Below are 13,830 nucleotides of genomic sequence, written 5' to 3'. Positions count from 1 at the left end.
GAATCAGCCTCAACACTTGCATTGCAATTTTCCTCTGAGCCGCTCCAGCCAGATTGTGGGCAGTGCAATGACATTTTGCACTTCATTAGCATCTTTCATCTGGGGATCACAAAAATGTGCTAGTTACATCTCACAATATTCCTGTTCTGACTCCATTTGACAGATGGAGAAACTGAGGCACAGACAGATTAATTCCATGGTAATATAGTTAAATAATTCCCAGCGCCAGAAATAAAACTCCCATCTGCTGACACTTGGACACAAGACCAACTTCCTTCCTCTAGAAAAGTAAAAAGTGAGTGAGGGGAGGGGGATTATCACCTACTACAGAGGGCAGATGGGAGGTGCAGGGGCCTGGTGTGACTGGGCCGAGGGCACTCCCCCCATGTTAAAGAGGGGGAGCTGAGGCACAGAGGGGCAGCATGTGGGCAGTGTCCGCCCCATATCCTTGCAAATGGCTGGATGAGAATGTCCCTGAGCAGGTGTCTGTGCCCCCCATGTCCCTGCAGGGGGCTGGACGCAGACATCCTGGGGTGGGGGGGGCTGTACCCCCATGTCCCTGCAGGGGGGCTGGGCGGGGACATCCCAGGTGGGGGGGGGAGCTGTGCTCTCATGTCCCTCCAGGGGGCCTGGCCTGGGCTCCGCCTCGCCCCCATATCCATGCAGGGGGCTGGGCGGCGGTGCCCCGCGCAGGCGCAACGCCGGCGGCTTCCGGCAGGGGTCGCTGTGGCGCGCTCTTTGCCCAGACGGCGGAGCGGGGGCGGTGCCGGCGGTGTCTCAGTGCGCCTGCGCTGCAGCATCCTCGGGCCCAGCTCCGGCCGCGCGCGAACGGGACCCGCCGGCCCGGCATCCCCCGCGCTGCTGTTGCTGTGGTGCCCCGCTGGCCGCGCGCGCTCCGCCCCGCCGCTGCCGCCATGGCCTTCACCTTCGCCGCCTTCTGCTACATGCTGGCGCTGCTGCTCACCGCCGCCCTCATCTTCTTCGCCATCTGGCACGTGAGTCCGGGCCGGGCCGGGCCTGGCCGCCCAGAGCCGGGAGAGCGGGGCGGCGGCGTCCGCGGAGAGCGGGCAGGGGGAGCCAGCGGGTGGGGGAGCGACCGTTTGCTGCTGCGTCCTGTTGTGTCCGGGCCCCGCGGCTCTGTGTGTGTGTGTGGAGAGAGACCCCCCCCCATGCGGTCACAGAGGTGGGGGCCGAGATCTAACGGCCCCCACCGTCTCTAACCTTCCCTCCCCCCCATATGCCTTCACAGGGGTGGGGGCCGAGATCTAACCGCCCCCCCCCCGCCCCAACCCTCTCTAACCGCCCCTCCCCCGCCCCATGAGGGCCGAGATCTAACTGCTCTCCCATTGCTACCCTCCCTGTACACGGGCTGGGGTCGGATCACACTATCCCTTCGTTGTTGTCCTTCCTCCCCCGAGAGCAATCCACCTCTCTCCGCTCCGATTTGTCCACCCCTCCACTGCTGCCCCCTCAGAGCCAGCTCCCCTCCCCTGTGTGCACACAGGGGCCGGGGCAGAGATCTGACCGCCTCTCCACTGCTGACCCCGCTCCCCGAGAGCCAACTCTGCACGCAGAGATGGGAGCAGAGTCCTGCTCTGAGCAGGGGTTGGACTGGATACCTCCTGAGGTCCCTTCCAACTCTGTGATTCTATGATCTTACCGCACCCCTCCTTTGCTAATCCACCCCAGAGCCAACTCTGCCCCCTGCCGCTTTTTCCTCAATTAAGACTCCTGGTTTGGTAGACGATATTTAATGTAATTTGCAGTGTTGTTGCAGCGATCTTGGTCTCAGGATATTAGAGAGACAAAGGGGGTGAGGTAATAACTTTTATTGGACCAACTATGAAGAGCTCTGTGTAAGCGCAGAAGTTTGTCTCTTTCACTGGCAGAAATTAGTCCAATAAAAGGTGTCACCTCACCCACCTTGTCTGTCTCATTTAAGGTAATGGAATGGATCCCTCGTTCTGTGCTGAGGGGTAAGGCTGGGGAATGCTACTCTTGGAAATCTGACAGCGTTAGACATCATTCAGTGCCTCGTATAGACAAGGGCAAATTCTGTTTAATAAAAGCATATTGACTGATTGTGGCTAACTCTCAGGTAACTCTCCCAAGTCCTCCTGTTCTTTCCCCACTGGAGTACAGCTTTAGGCCCAGTAGAGACAGTGAACGGTTTTGTTGTTAATATGGATAAAGATAGTTGTGCTTAAAAACATATTAGATACACATGTTTACCACAGGGAGTCATTTTAAAACCTGATTGCCATTGTCCATACTAAGAGTAACAGCATGGTAGTTAAAACGTGTTAACATGTTTTCTGACACAATACTTTTTTCCAACATAGACATAAGCAGTTCTGATGCTTTCTGCACTATTCTCTCTTTTCTGGCCTGAGGTGTAATTGGCTGAATGTGTGTTGCATGGCTTTGCTTTTGGAAGGCCACAAGGAATGGTAACAATGCAGACCTTTGGCCCTAGTGGAGTGTTCTTAGGGATTATGGGTTTGAGACTAGTGCCCTATTTTGTGTATACTTGAAATGGCATGTGTAAAATAATGGATCAGATATGTTTAGTAACTTCCTGTTGGTGTAAATCAGCTGTGCAAAATTGTCATATAAACGCACCTACCCAGGTACATAATCGACTTCCTCATCATTACCATAATGATGCAAAACTGACAATATTCACCTATGGATTAGTAGAATATTCAAAGGCTAATGTAAGACAGGTTTGTTTTGTTAAACAACATTTTTTCTTGAAAACACGGGTGTCTTATAAATATTGGTGTTTTATTTGAAGGAATATGTTTTAAAATGTTTCAGCCTCAAGTCAAATAAGTTTTGAATTTAATGGAAAAAGTACGCTTTTCCTTGTGTTGTCGTGTCTCTCCCCACACCCCCCAGTACGTTACCTTTTTAAAATTTAAATCCCAAGTATATATTATTTATTGATTTTGAGGTCTTGGATTTTCTGCAGCCACAGAAGGGCAAGACTAATGGTGGAACCTTAGGTAACATAGTAATTCAAGTGGCCGTGAGATTCCTGCTCTTGGAGAGAAGTACCAAGAGGAAATGATCTTTGGGAATGAACTTCGTAACTGTGAATGTGTGGATTTTTTGTGTGTGATACTTTCTTTGATGAAAATGGAGGACTAAGTCATTAATATTAGCAGAATTTTATGTTTTGTTTTGCTTTTAAAGAAAAAAGTTTTGGTCCCTGTGGTTGCTGAGCTACCTATTCAGATCTGTACCAGCTAAACTTATGTTCTTCTCCTGAGTGTTTTAACCAATATTTTATAACTTTCTTCTCCATTAATCCATTTCAGCATCTTGGTTTGCTGAATCTGTCCCAGGATGCATCATTCTGGGACATCCCTGTTACCAGAAATCTCTTAATCCAAATGATGCCACAAAGATGTATCCTCGGGCAGCTTTGGCAAACCAGGAAGTACTAGTGGATCTGAGGGAGGAAATAAATTAAAATGTGTGTTAAATGCTGCTCCCCAGTATGAATAGTGTGTGCGAATGAATATATATATATATACACATACACACACACATATATAAAATCAGATTAGTTTAATTTTAATTTTAGCTTTGTAGTTTATTTAATAAGCTTTTTATTGTAACAAGGGTGCTATGTAGACATGTTTTAGTTTATATTGACTATAAAGGATACTGATGGTACTGATTATTTGATGTTTAAAGTTTTGGTTCTCATACTTAATTTTTCTATAGTTCTTGTGATTTTGTTTATAAATGACCTGTTTGGTCTAGTTTAGTGCCATGGCATCTATTTTGAAAAAAAAATGGCTTTGACTCTATTTCACCCTGGCAGATTCACCTTTTCCTAAGCATCAGTGTATGTGTAAAAGTTATGTCATTAAAAGATGTCCCTGACTTTTTTCTGAATGTATCTCCTTTGTCTGCCATCTCACACTCTGACCATGAAGATAACATTCATTCAGCCTCTTCAAAGACTGCTGCCATTTTCTTTTAATTAACTGGCTCACATAAGTGATAAGCACTCAGCACGGAGCAAGTGTGTTACATCTGCAACCTACTGTTTTTTTATGCGCCATGGGTGAAATCTGTGGGACTAACTGCTATTTGCATTCACACCATTTAACTCCTCTTCAGGGTGTGGGGGGAAGGGAATGAGAGAGTGAAATGCAAATATGTAATGCTAGAGCAATGTGCGAATATAAAATGTCTAGAACAGTAGTTCTCAATCTGTGGGCCGCTTGCGGCCCAATCAGCGCACAGCTGAGGCCCATGTGATGTGCTCAGGGCCATCTAGGTAATATTTCTATAGTATGGATGTGGTCCACATAACACACAGAGAGCTGCATGTGTGGTCCACAATGGTAAATAGGTTGAGAACCACCGGTCTAGAATAATCTGAAGCTAATTTAAATGTGCTTGAATGTTTTTTAAACCAAAGCAGACCTGGGTTAAATACTTTCTAGTTATACGTGATTTTGTTTATGGAATTATTTTTTCTACATGAGTAAAACAACCTTATTAAGATTGCGTTTGTAGCACTTATGGCTCTGTACCAGTAAATGATATTTCGTGGTGAGAATTTTTTTTACTGCTATTGAATTGAAGAGTCCTAACTCTTCCAATTTTATTCTAGATAATAGCATTTGATGAGCTGAAGACTGATTACAAGAATCCCATAGACCAATGTAATACACTCAATCCTGTAAGTTACATGATAAAGAATTCTTATTTGCATAAATTTATAAACAGTTTTTGGTTGCTGTTATCTGGATGTAATCAAAATGGCCGTTAAATTCTGTTCTGCTGGTAATGCCTAGTATATTTGATAGAACGTCTAGACAGAATTCTTTATCTGATTCTTCTTTACTTTCAAGCTTTTGAATATTCTGACTATTATTAATCTGCTGATGATCTTGTCAGCTGTCATACTAACATTCTTTCAATCTGCTTTTTACATTTTTCGGCACAAAGACAGTTGAAAAGGTCAAAAAGATTAAAAGAGTCAAAATTGCATTAAAGGTGTGTACTGCTTTTTAGTTTAATGTTTTAATCCCACTTTTACTTTCATTTTGTTAGGAACATTTGTATTACTATTAAGATGTTTTGTTATGTGTGCTTGTTCATCTGCCTGTTTTGTCTGTTCAGGTTTATAATAACTTCATGAACGTTCATATTTTGTGCAAAACAATTTTTGCTTGCTTATCCAGTGAAGTGGGGAAAACTGTTATATGCCTAAAATCTATTGAATTAGACACAGGAACTGAAGATGTACAATAAATGGTATGATATCTCAAGCCTGGTTCACTGAACTTTCTGATGTTGAGAAGGTGGAAGACTAATTTGTTTTAAAAAGGGTGGGGTTTCCCGACTCAGTAAATTCTGATCTGGCCTTAAAATTGAGGGGACGGGTGTTCTTCCAAGGATATCCCAAGTGTTCTCTCAATACTATGTACTCTCTTGGGTACCACTCTAATTATGCTCCTTTATTTGTGCATGCTGTGCCTCAAGCACTTTTAGCTTGTTTGTGTCTGTGACAGACAAATAACATTGGAAATGTTTATTAGAAAGCATGTATTTTCAGTAAAGCAATACATCTTTGTCCATTCACCATCCCTTTCATTTTGAATTGGAGTGGCCAGATTGAGATAAAACATAGGGCAGAACAGCAGTGAAGTGTATCTCTGGAAGGCTGCACTGTAAAGTCATGGTATTCTGCAGAATTAAGTAGAATCACACCAATTGAGATTTAATTCAAAACTGAAAAACATTGTGTCTTAGACACTTCATAAATTGACAGCCAGAGAACTTTGAAACTTGAGTGTGGGTGGGTGGGGAGAAAGAGGATGTTATGGAGAAGATTGCATCTTGGAGAGGGGTGCCTGAATAGCTGTGCATATAACAGTTTCCCCAGTTCAGTCTGTTTTACAGTAATTTCTGCAACAGTATGGGGGAAGGCAAATACTCATTACACTTTTATGCATTATGATCTTATCACAAACTTGAATTAAAAGTTGTTATAATGTGCATGTTCAAAGCAAATATTTTATTAACCTGATGTTAATGTACATGCATGCGGTGTTTGTTATACGATAGCTTTGTGTGAATTGAAAATCTTAACGCATGTGGTATTTACTGTGCTAGTGGAGTTAGATTAGTCATGAAAAGGTGGATTTGAGATCATTACTCCTTGAGTATGGTAAATGCACATGATGCTTTACAAATACATGAAGGGACATGGTCCTTTGTCTTGAGAAGTTGAAATTCTAGAGGAGAACATTTTTGGTCATGAGAAGTAGGTATTTCTCTAGAGTACCATTTTTGGTACCATTCAGTACAATGAGTTCTTAGCATCTCCCTCTCCTTATACAGCCCCCATCACAACAGAATCTAAGCTTCTCCTGGGTATCTGGAAATAACGTTTCTTCCTTCCTAGCCTTTAGGAAAAATTGCATGGTAACCCCTAAACTAATCAAGCTAGTTCTTGTGTTGGCTGGAAATGAAGAAAGAGATAATATTGTTTTAAATACTTAAAAGGCAGTCTGATACTCTGGTGTGGGGACAGAACACACAAAAATCTAGATGGAAGGGAAATGAATGCTTTGAGACATATGGTTAGACATGATTTTTGTAGATTTCAGATCTAGCAAACAGGTCTTGCTTGGCAGTCAGACTTTTTTTAGTTTAAATAATTGGAATAATACCTAAAATTTACATATGATGAGTATACAAGAGAGATATGGACAAGAAGAGTAATTGTTTTACAAATTTAAAGAAAGTTGATGACTTGTGTTTGTATTGATGGAAGTCGGGTTTGTTTGGCAATTGTCCTTTAAAGAAACAGAATGTATTAGAACATGCATTAGGAACAAAACCCTATTGTTTGCTTCTAGTTTATAGATAGACTTTTTTAGGTGTTTAAAACAAATATCTGCTTTTAGACAGAATTAAAACTGCAAAATATATTCTGAGGCAGTCATCCTGGACACGCAAATTGGACAAAGTCAAAGAATAAGAGTTGTCATGTGTGCTTTACGAGTTGACTTCTTATTAATTTAACTTAAATCTTTGGTTTATGATAAACCTTGATTGAAATATGTAGTAGCAATTGTATATTATTACATAAAACAGCATGTAGTTATATATCCTTTTGAGCTTTTCAAATGAATAGATGGTCTTTTGGTGAGAACTGTCTAATTCAAAAGAGTAGATGATACAATTCTTTCTGGTATATTTGCCTTAGAAGGATTTTACTCTTGTGATGGGTATGAGGTTTTCTTGGTTTTAGGATATTTCACCTACATTTAATGTACATGTGCTTCCATACTACTTATCTCTTAATAGCACTAACAGTGTTACTTGATATTTTATGCTCTCATTAATCTTAGAGAAAGCAGCATTACCTCTGTAGACTTCTGCTGGAAAGCATGATGTTGAAAAGAAGGCATGTGTTAGGTATTTGAAAAGGCTTGTATAAAGGAAAATGGAACTGGCTAATATGCTACAAATTGTACATGCATTTTACTGTGTTGTTCCCTCCTACATTGCAGAAAGCATATTGTTTGTGTTTGTGCATATTGGTGTGCATAACAATGTTGATGATAATTTTGTCTAATAAAACTCTGCACAGGAAGTAAGGTTTTGGTAATAGTCTGTGTTAAATATTGTACATGTATAATGTTTCAAGTTCAAAGTTTCAGAATAGTAAAATACAAAGCAAACTCTTGCCTATAAACTGTTATTGAGATTACTTTTTTCATTGATATTTCTGTGCAGCATGTGTAGAAATATCTCAATGCTCTACTCTTAAGTCATAGAGGTATGTTGAATAAAATGTGGAAGCTGTTTACAGTGCACTTAGCCAATTAAGTAATAAAAGCTTCCATAATCTGAGCATTCCAGCTTGTACATTTTTTGTGTATTCATGAATATACATAACCTTTTCTGTAAATATCAGGATGTATTCTGCTAGTTGCTGTTTTCACTTTCTGCAGTTTACTTGCCTGTTTTAGTCTTTTCCTCTAAATATTAGTATGGAATTTTTCACCAATAATTTACCTCTGAATAGAAATTCAAACCAAGCTGTATGTTATGTAATCGTGTTCTGATGCATATTTTTCTTTTTCAGCTTGTACTTCCAGAGTATCTCATCCATGCATTCTTCTGTGTTATGTTTCTCTGTGCAGCAGAGTGGCTTACACTGGGTCTCAATATGCCTTTGTTGGCTTACCATATTTGGAGGTAATATTGATGAGTTTGATCTCTCTACTCATGTTTAATTATAATGTTAATTGTCCTTTTGCAATGTTTCCTGTTAATTGTCCCATTTCTTCAGCAATAAAGCTTAAAGGCATATGGTGATAAGATGCTGAAAATCTTACACTGCCGTTATAAAAAAGTAAAAGATTTTCCTTTAATTTTTTTAATGGAATACTTTTTTCAATTTGCTAAGCAAGAATGGGAGTACTGCTGTACACGTTTTAAATGGTGCTGAAGTTCCCAAAGCCAGACTTTGTATTTTAACATACTAATTATTGGTGGTTCCATCCCATGAGGCCCTGTATTCTTTGTTACTCTCTTCTGCACCTTTTCCAGTTCTTCAATAATAATCCTATAACATGGTGCCTTGGATTCTCCCTATTTTAAAGGATTGTCTTGCCCACCCTTGGTATAGCATCATGTATGATTTGAAGTTGAGTAATGCATAAAACCCCTATAAGAACGGCCATACTGGGTAAGACCAGTGGTCCATCAAACCTGATATCCTGTCTTCCAACAGTGGCCAATGCCAGGTGCTTCAGAGGGAATGAACAGAACTTGATGAGTGATCCATCCCCATATAGGCAAAGGCCTTAGCTTGGGGGGGGAAGGGGGGGGGGTCTCAGAGTTTACCCTTGTGATTTTGTTAATTGCTGGATGTACTATGTTTAGTGCAGTTAAAGCTGCATGGTTCCTTATACAAATTTCTATTTTGTTCTTGTTTAGGATTGGGGGAACCTACTTTTTGCATAGCTTTCTTTTTCAAACTTACTGTTGACATAATGTGTCTTTTCTAGGTATATGAGCAGACCTGTGATGAGTGGACCAGGTCTTTATGATCCTACAACCATCATGAATGCAGATATTTTAGCATATTGTCAGAAGGAAGGATGGTGCAAACTAGCATTTTACCTCCTATCATTTTTTTACTACCTATATGGGTAAGTTTCTTCGTCTAAAACATTTTGTTTGAGCTCAACCCAGAGGGAAAATTTGAATTGATAGGAAACTTTTTTTTTTTTTTTTTTTTTTTTTAAGAGGACAAAAAACCCCACACATTTTTATCTTAATGTGTAAAATAATTTCTTCTGTTAAGTAACTGTTCAGACACTTAGCCTGGGGTGTAATGTTTATATAGATTTAAGAAAAAAACAACCTAAACCCCCCTCCCCCACCCTCCAAACTTGCATCATAATTTAGCAATAAAGCAGGACCAAAGAACCAAAAAAAACCCCAACTTTCTATTTTTTATAAAAATATTAGGATTTTAATATAGGTGAAATATTAACATTTTAAAAGTGACATCTTTTGCTTAAAATTTGGGTTTCATTGAAGTTTGTAGTTTGGCCACTGTTGGAAGACAGGATACTGGGCTAGATGGAACATTGATTTGAGCCATTATGGCCAGTCTTATGTTCTTAGAATAGTCATACACCATGGGTGAGAAAATACAGAAGCTGTAAAAGCAAAGTCAAAATCTAGAAAAGGGAGTCTGGGAAGCAAAAGCTGGTGATAATGTACCGATGCAGTAATATTACCAATACATTGCATAGACTGACATTGACAGTCAGATCATCACTGATAGGTCTATGTTTCTTGATGTGATCATACAAAAAATTTAGGAAAATCGTGGTTTAAAATAAACTTCTTCCAGTATGTATACATGAGGAGGCATCACCTTATTAATTTTTAATGTGTTTGAGCCTATGCAAGTCTCCCTGTTTCTACTACCACTTGATCTCAGTGACCAGTGTTACATACATGACTCTTCTGTTCAAGGTTTAACTTTTAATGCCTTAACCTGGCTTTTAAAAAGTCTTGATGAACGACCAGTATTTTATTGTAACGACTGGAGAAACCTAAGTATTGCAACAACCTGCATGTCAGCTCGTTTTCAGTGGGGAATGAATCTGAGCATAATATAATGAAATATATAATACTGTTATCTGATCAAACTGTTGTATCTAAATTTGGTACTACATTTTTTCTTTTTCTTTTCATTTCTAGCATGATTTACGTTTTGGTGAGCTCCTAAGATGACACTCTGCAGACTTGGTTCCAGTTAAGTGCATGCAAGAGCCACAAAACAAAAAGATTCTTTCCAACAAGAATCCGTTACCGAGATTAAACTGTGGAATCTGATGATCACGATTGCATTAGGAAAAAATGACTCCCCTATTTTTAAAATGTTTCCACACTTTATACTTGTGGAAAGACTGTTTTCGTATATTTTACTGGGACGTTGAAATGAAAAAGAATTAAGTGTAAATTAATATTAAATGATTACCTCTGGTTTTGAACAGTTTTGACTTTGCACTCCATAAGGAACAGCCATAGCTCTTCAAGTAGCTATTAGTTATTGACTGTTCTTAGTATACTAGAATTTTTTCTTTACAGGACCTTATAGTGGCTCACTTTGGACTTTTAACTATATTTGGACTTATGAAACTCCATTTAACTATAAATCAGCTGTAGTTATAAAGTGCTTCTGAAAGACTGAAAGCTTTATGTATTTTGTCTGTAGATAACTTCACGGATACATATGTAGAGAAAGTAGTTCATTTTTTTACTATTTGGGAATCTTTCTGTGTATATGCATGGTTCTGAAACTTCCCATATTTCCACCAAACACAATATCCTTGCTTTAATTTTCAAGCATAAGTTATTGTGATAGGAAAAATTGAGTTCTCTGTGAAGGAATGACTGTAAAAGATTTTATTGTTAAATGTTTGTGCAACAGTCTTACTAAGCAGTTGGCCAATATACAAGATTGATCAAATCCAATGGTAAAAATACTACTTCTGTGGGTTTACAAGTCGTATTAAAGACATTTCCAAGACAAAGTGAGATTCAGAAACTGCCCTGCTGTTCCTTAGTGGAATAAATAAAAATCTCAAATTCAGAAATGTTAACTTTTTTCCAGTGCCTTGTTTTTTTGTTTTTAAAAGGAAGAATTTACTTGCTGTACTTTACTTAATTCTTAATAGACAGTGGCATTACTATTAAAATTCCTATTGAGGTGGGCTATATCTGGAAAAGAGAAACTTTATACAGAACTGGTAGACACTAATTTATAATTTTGTTTCCTGTACTTTCACTTGGTCTGCATGTTAAATAGGGGTTTTTTGGGGTGGGGAGAGGAGTGGAAATAGAGGTGCATTGATAGAACTGCATTATAATTACTGTTACTATGAGCTACTGCTTAGTTTAGCTTCAGAAGTTTAGAGGTCTTGCCCACTTAAACCAGTTTAAAGAATGGTGAAATGTTTGCCTGGGGAAGGTATGTAGTGGTGCAGATAGTGTCTCTGGTTTTTGTAAAGTGTGTTTACATTGGTTGGTATTTGACCCTTCTGATATGGACCAGAGTTTTGGATGCAGTGCAGCTACTTCATGATGCAGATTGGCTTTCAGCTCTGGAATAAAGGAATCTGAGCACTCATACAATTTTCTATAAGGATAAAGATTTTTGCCTTAGCCAAATCAAAAGAGATAACTGACGGAATAGATAGTCTCCAGTAAGTTAAAATCCAATAGCTTTGTAGTTTGAAGTTTCTTTGCAAAATGGCATGCTTTTTTTGTTGCAAAGATGTTTTTTCCCCTATGAGTAAGAAATAGCTGTAGAGTTGAAGAATTTGTTCTTATTTGCTATTTTCATAAGGAATAATGTACCCCGAACTGTACATAATTGAAAAGTCCATTGGGCCATTCGAATGATAAAAGTATGAGTAATTTGTATAGCCTTTTCCCCAGAACCACAATTTAAAATTGGAGCTTTAAATTATGTATACTTTCAGGATCATACTTAGCACTCTTCAAAAAGGATTAAAGCTGACTTCCCTATTTCTCTCTCCACCTTTTGAGTAGTTCAAAAATGAATTTGACAAGCTGCAAGGAAAGTGTTGCGTCCCACAGCAATAGATGAAAGATAACATCTTTGCTTTTATGGAGTTCAAACTGGCACAGTTTTCAAAAGCTCCTCCCTCTGTGGCTTGACAGCTTCTGTTTTCAACAGTATCTAATGAAATTGTTGACACTTTTTTGCACTGTACCTTGAAGATTAACAGATTATCAGATCATGAAATCTAGTGTTGAGATGCCTTCACTAAGTGTTCTCCTCCCCTCCCAGCCCCCCCATTCAAAAGTTGGGTCTTTGTGAGAGCTATGTACCTGCTCTTGGCTGCTGTGCAGTGCCCAGTGGGCATCAGTCTCTTGCTGGTAGCTACAGCCCAAACCACTTAAGTCTTTAAAAATCCAAACAATAGGTGGGGGCCCAAATCACCTTGAATCTGAATATTCATGACCAGGAAGGCTTGAAATCCTATCCAATTCTGAACTCTCCAACTTCCGCAGTGTGAACTTGCGGCCAAAATTTTGGTTTAATCCTCCCATTTAATATGCTCACTGTGGACAAATCAAAGACATGGAAGTGTCTAGGTTAATCTAAAGTGGAGAATGTTCTCTGAAACTTTAGAAGACTTCAAAAAAGAAATAGGGTCAGACTTACAATTTTCAACTTACCTTCAGTTTTTTGGGGGTGGTGAAAAACTTCTGTGGTGTGAGTAGTCCAGATTCCTTAGTGGACTTATTTGCCCCTTTTACTCCACATCTTGTAATTCAAAATGGGAGATGAGTTCTTACTAAGTGATAGTCAAGCCTATTCACCACCACAGTGCTCTGGCATTTGAATAAAATTAACTTCCTCAAATGCTAAGTCAATCTGGTGCTTCTGCCATCCACACCACCATAGTGTTTCTAGCTAGCGTAAAACACTAATCCTTTCCCTCCAGTGCTGTTGTCTTCTTTCCCAGTAGTAGCTGTCTCTTGCTTTCAGTAATGTGGAGCTTTGTAGATGACAAGATCTTTCCACTCCTCTCCCTCTGTTGTAACAGCCTCGTGCTTTCATCTTTACACCTAATTTGATATATAACAAGTCATAATATGTAGTTCTCTGAAACTTGATCTATCATATTGTTTATACTATTAACTGTTGTACATGTATATAGTAAGCCTTAATACTAGAACTGGGTCACCTCAGGTTTGTACAAGAGCACATGTAGTGGTTTCAGAAGGAATTCTCTTCCCCAAGCCCAGACAGGTTTCACTGACTAAGTTAAGCTAAAATGAGTTCTGTTTATTGTAATAATAATGACTACATTCCGTTTTATCTGCTGACTTTGCATTGACCTTTTAAACAAATGAGCACCTATCCAACTCCTGGATATTTGCAGTTTGTTGAGGAAGGTTTTGAAGGAAAGGTTTGAATTTGTTAGCCTTATTAGGGCTCTTAGAATTGAATAATATTGTCCCAAATTAGGGGTAATCAATTATTTTGTCAACATCCAAATTTCTTGGTCAAGGTATAGTCCTGATCCAGAGACAATAAGTATAGATTTTTGGGGTCTGTTTAAAAGCTTCTGGCAGTCCAGATTTGGCCTGTGGTTCACTGATTGACTAGCCCTGTCCTAAATGAACACATGCCTTGAATATAACAGACTACAGGTACCTGACACTGAGTTGTACAAATGTACTTGTACCATTTCATTGACACCTATATTTTGCAAGAAGGTGTAA

General features: G+C 39.4%; 1 protein-coding gene across 2 annotated transcripts; it reads left to right on the top strand.

Moving 5' to 3' along the window:
* Positions 1 to 793: 793 nt before the first annotated feature.
* CNIH1 (cornichon family member 1) lies at positions 794 to 11,171 on the top strand. 2 transcript variants are annotated; one of them, XM_067554795.1, is made up of 6 exons: positions 794 to 995; positions 4,637 to 4,705; positions 4,975 to 5,022; positions 8,129 to 8,241; positions 9,057 to 9,200; positions 10,267 to 11,171. In XM_067554795.1, exons 1-6 carry the CDS (start codon positions 915 to 917, stop codon positions 10,292 to 10,294), a joined length of 483 nt encoding a protein of 160 aa, XP_067410896.1. In that variant the 5' UTR covers positions 794 to 914; the 3' UTR covers positions 10,295 to 11,171. The 2 variants fall into 2 exon arrangements, with proteins under 2 accessions (XP_067410896.1, XP_067410897.1); XM_067554796.1 differs by lacking the exon at positions 4,975 to 5,022 and having other exon boundaries at positions 798 to 995.
* The last annotated feature ends 2,659 nt before the right edge of the window (positions 11,172 to 13,830 follow it).

The sequence above is a fragment of the Emydura macquarii genome, unplaced genomic scaffold, assembly GCF_026122565.2.
Source record: "Emydura macquarii macquarii isolate MOO-44397 ecotype Brisbane River unplaced genomic scaffold, CSIRO-AGI_Emac_v2 contig_1551, whole genome shotgun sequence".
Taxonomy (NCBI): domain Eukaryota; kingdom Metazoa; phylum Chordata; order Testudines; family Chelidae; genus Emydura; species Emydura macquarii.
This window is presented reverse-complemented; position numbering and strand designations above follow the sequence as displayed.

Bases quoted from the DNA above. Each gene is read 5' to 3' on its own strand.
- CNIH1 (XM_067554795.1), top strand. From the start codon at position 915: ATGGCCTTCACCTTCGCCGCCTTCTGCTACATGCTGGCGCTGCTGCTC. The intron at 996-4,636 runs GTGAGTCCGGGC...ATTTTATTCTAG, and splicing joins TCTTCTTCGCCATCTGGCAC to ATAATAGCATTTGATGAGCT. The intron at 8,242-9,056 runs GTAATATTGATG...TGTCTTTTCTAG, and splicing joins TTGGCTTACCATATTTGGAG to GTATATGAGCAGACCTGTGA.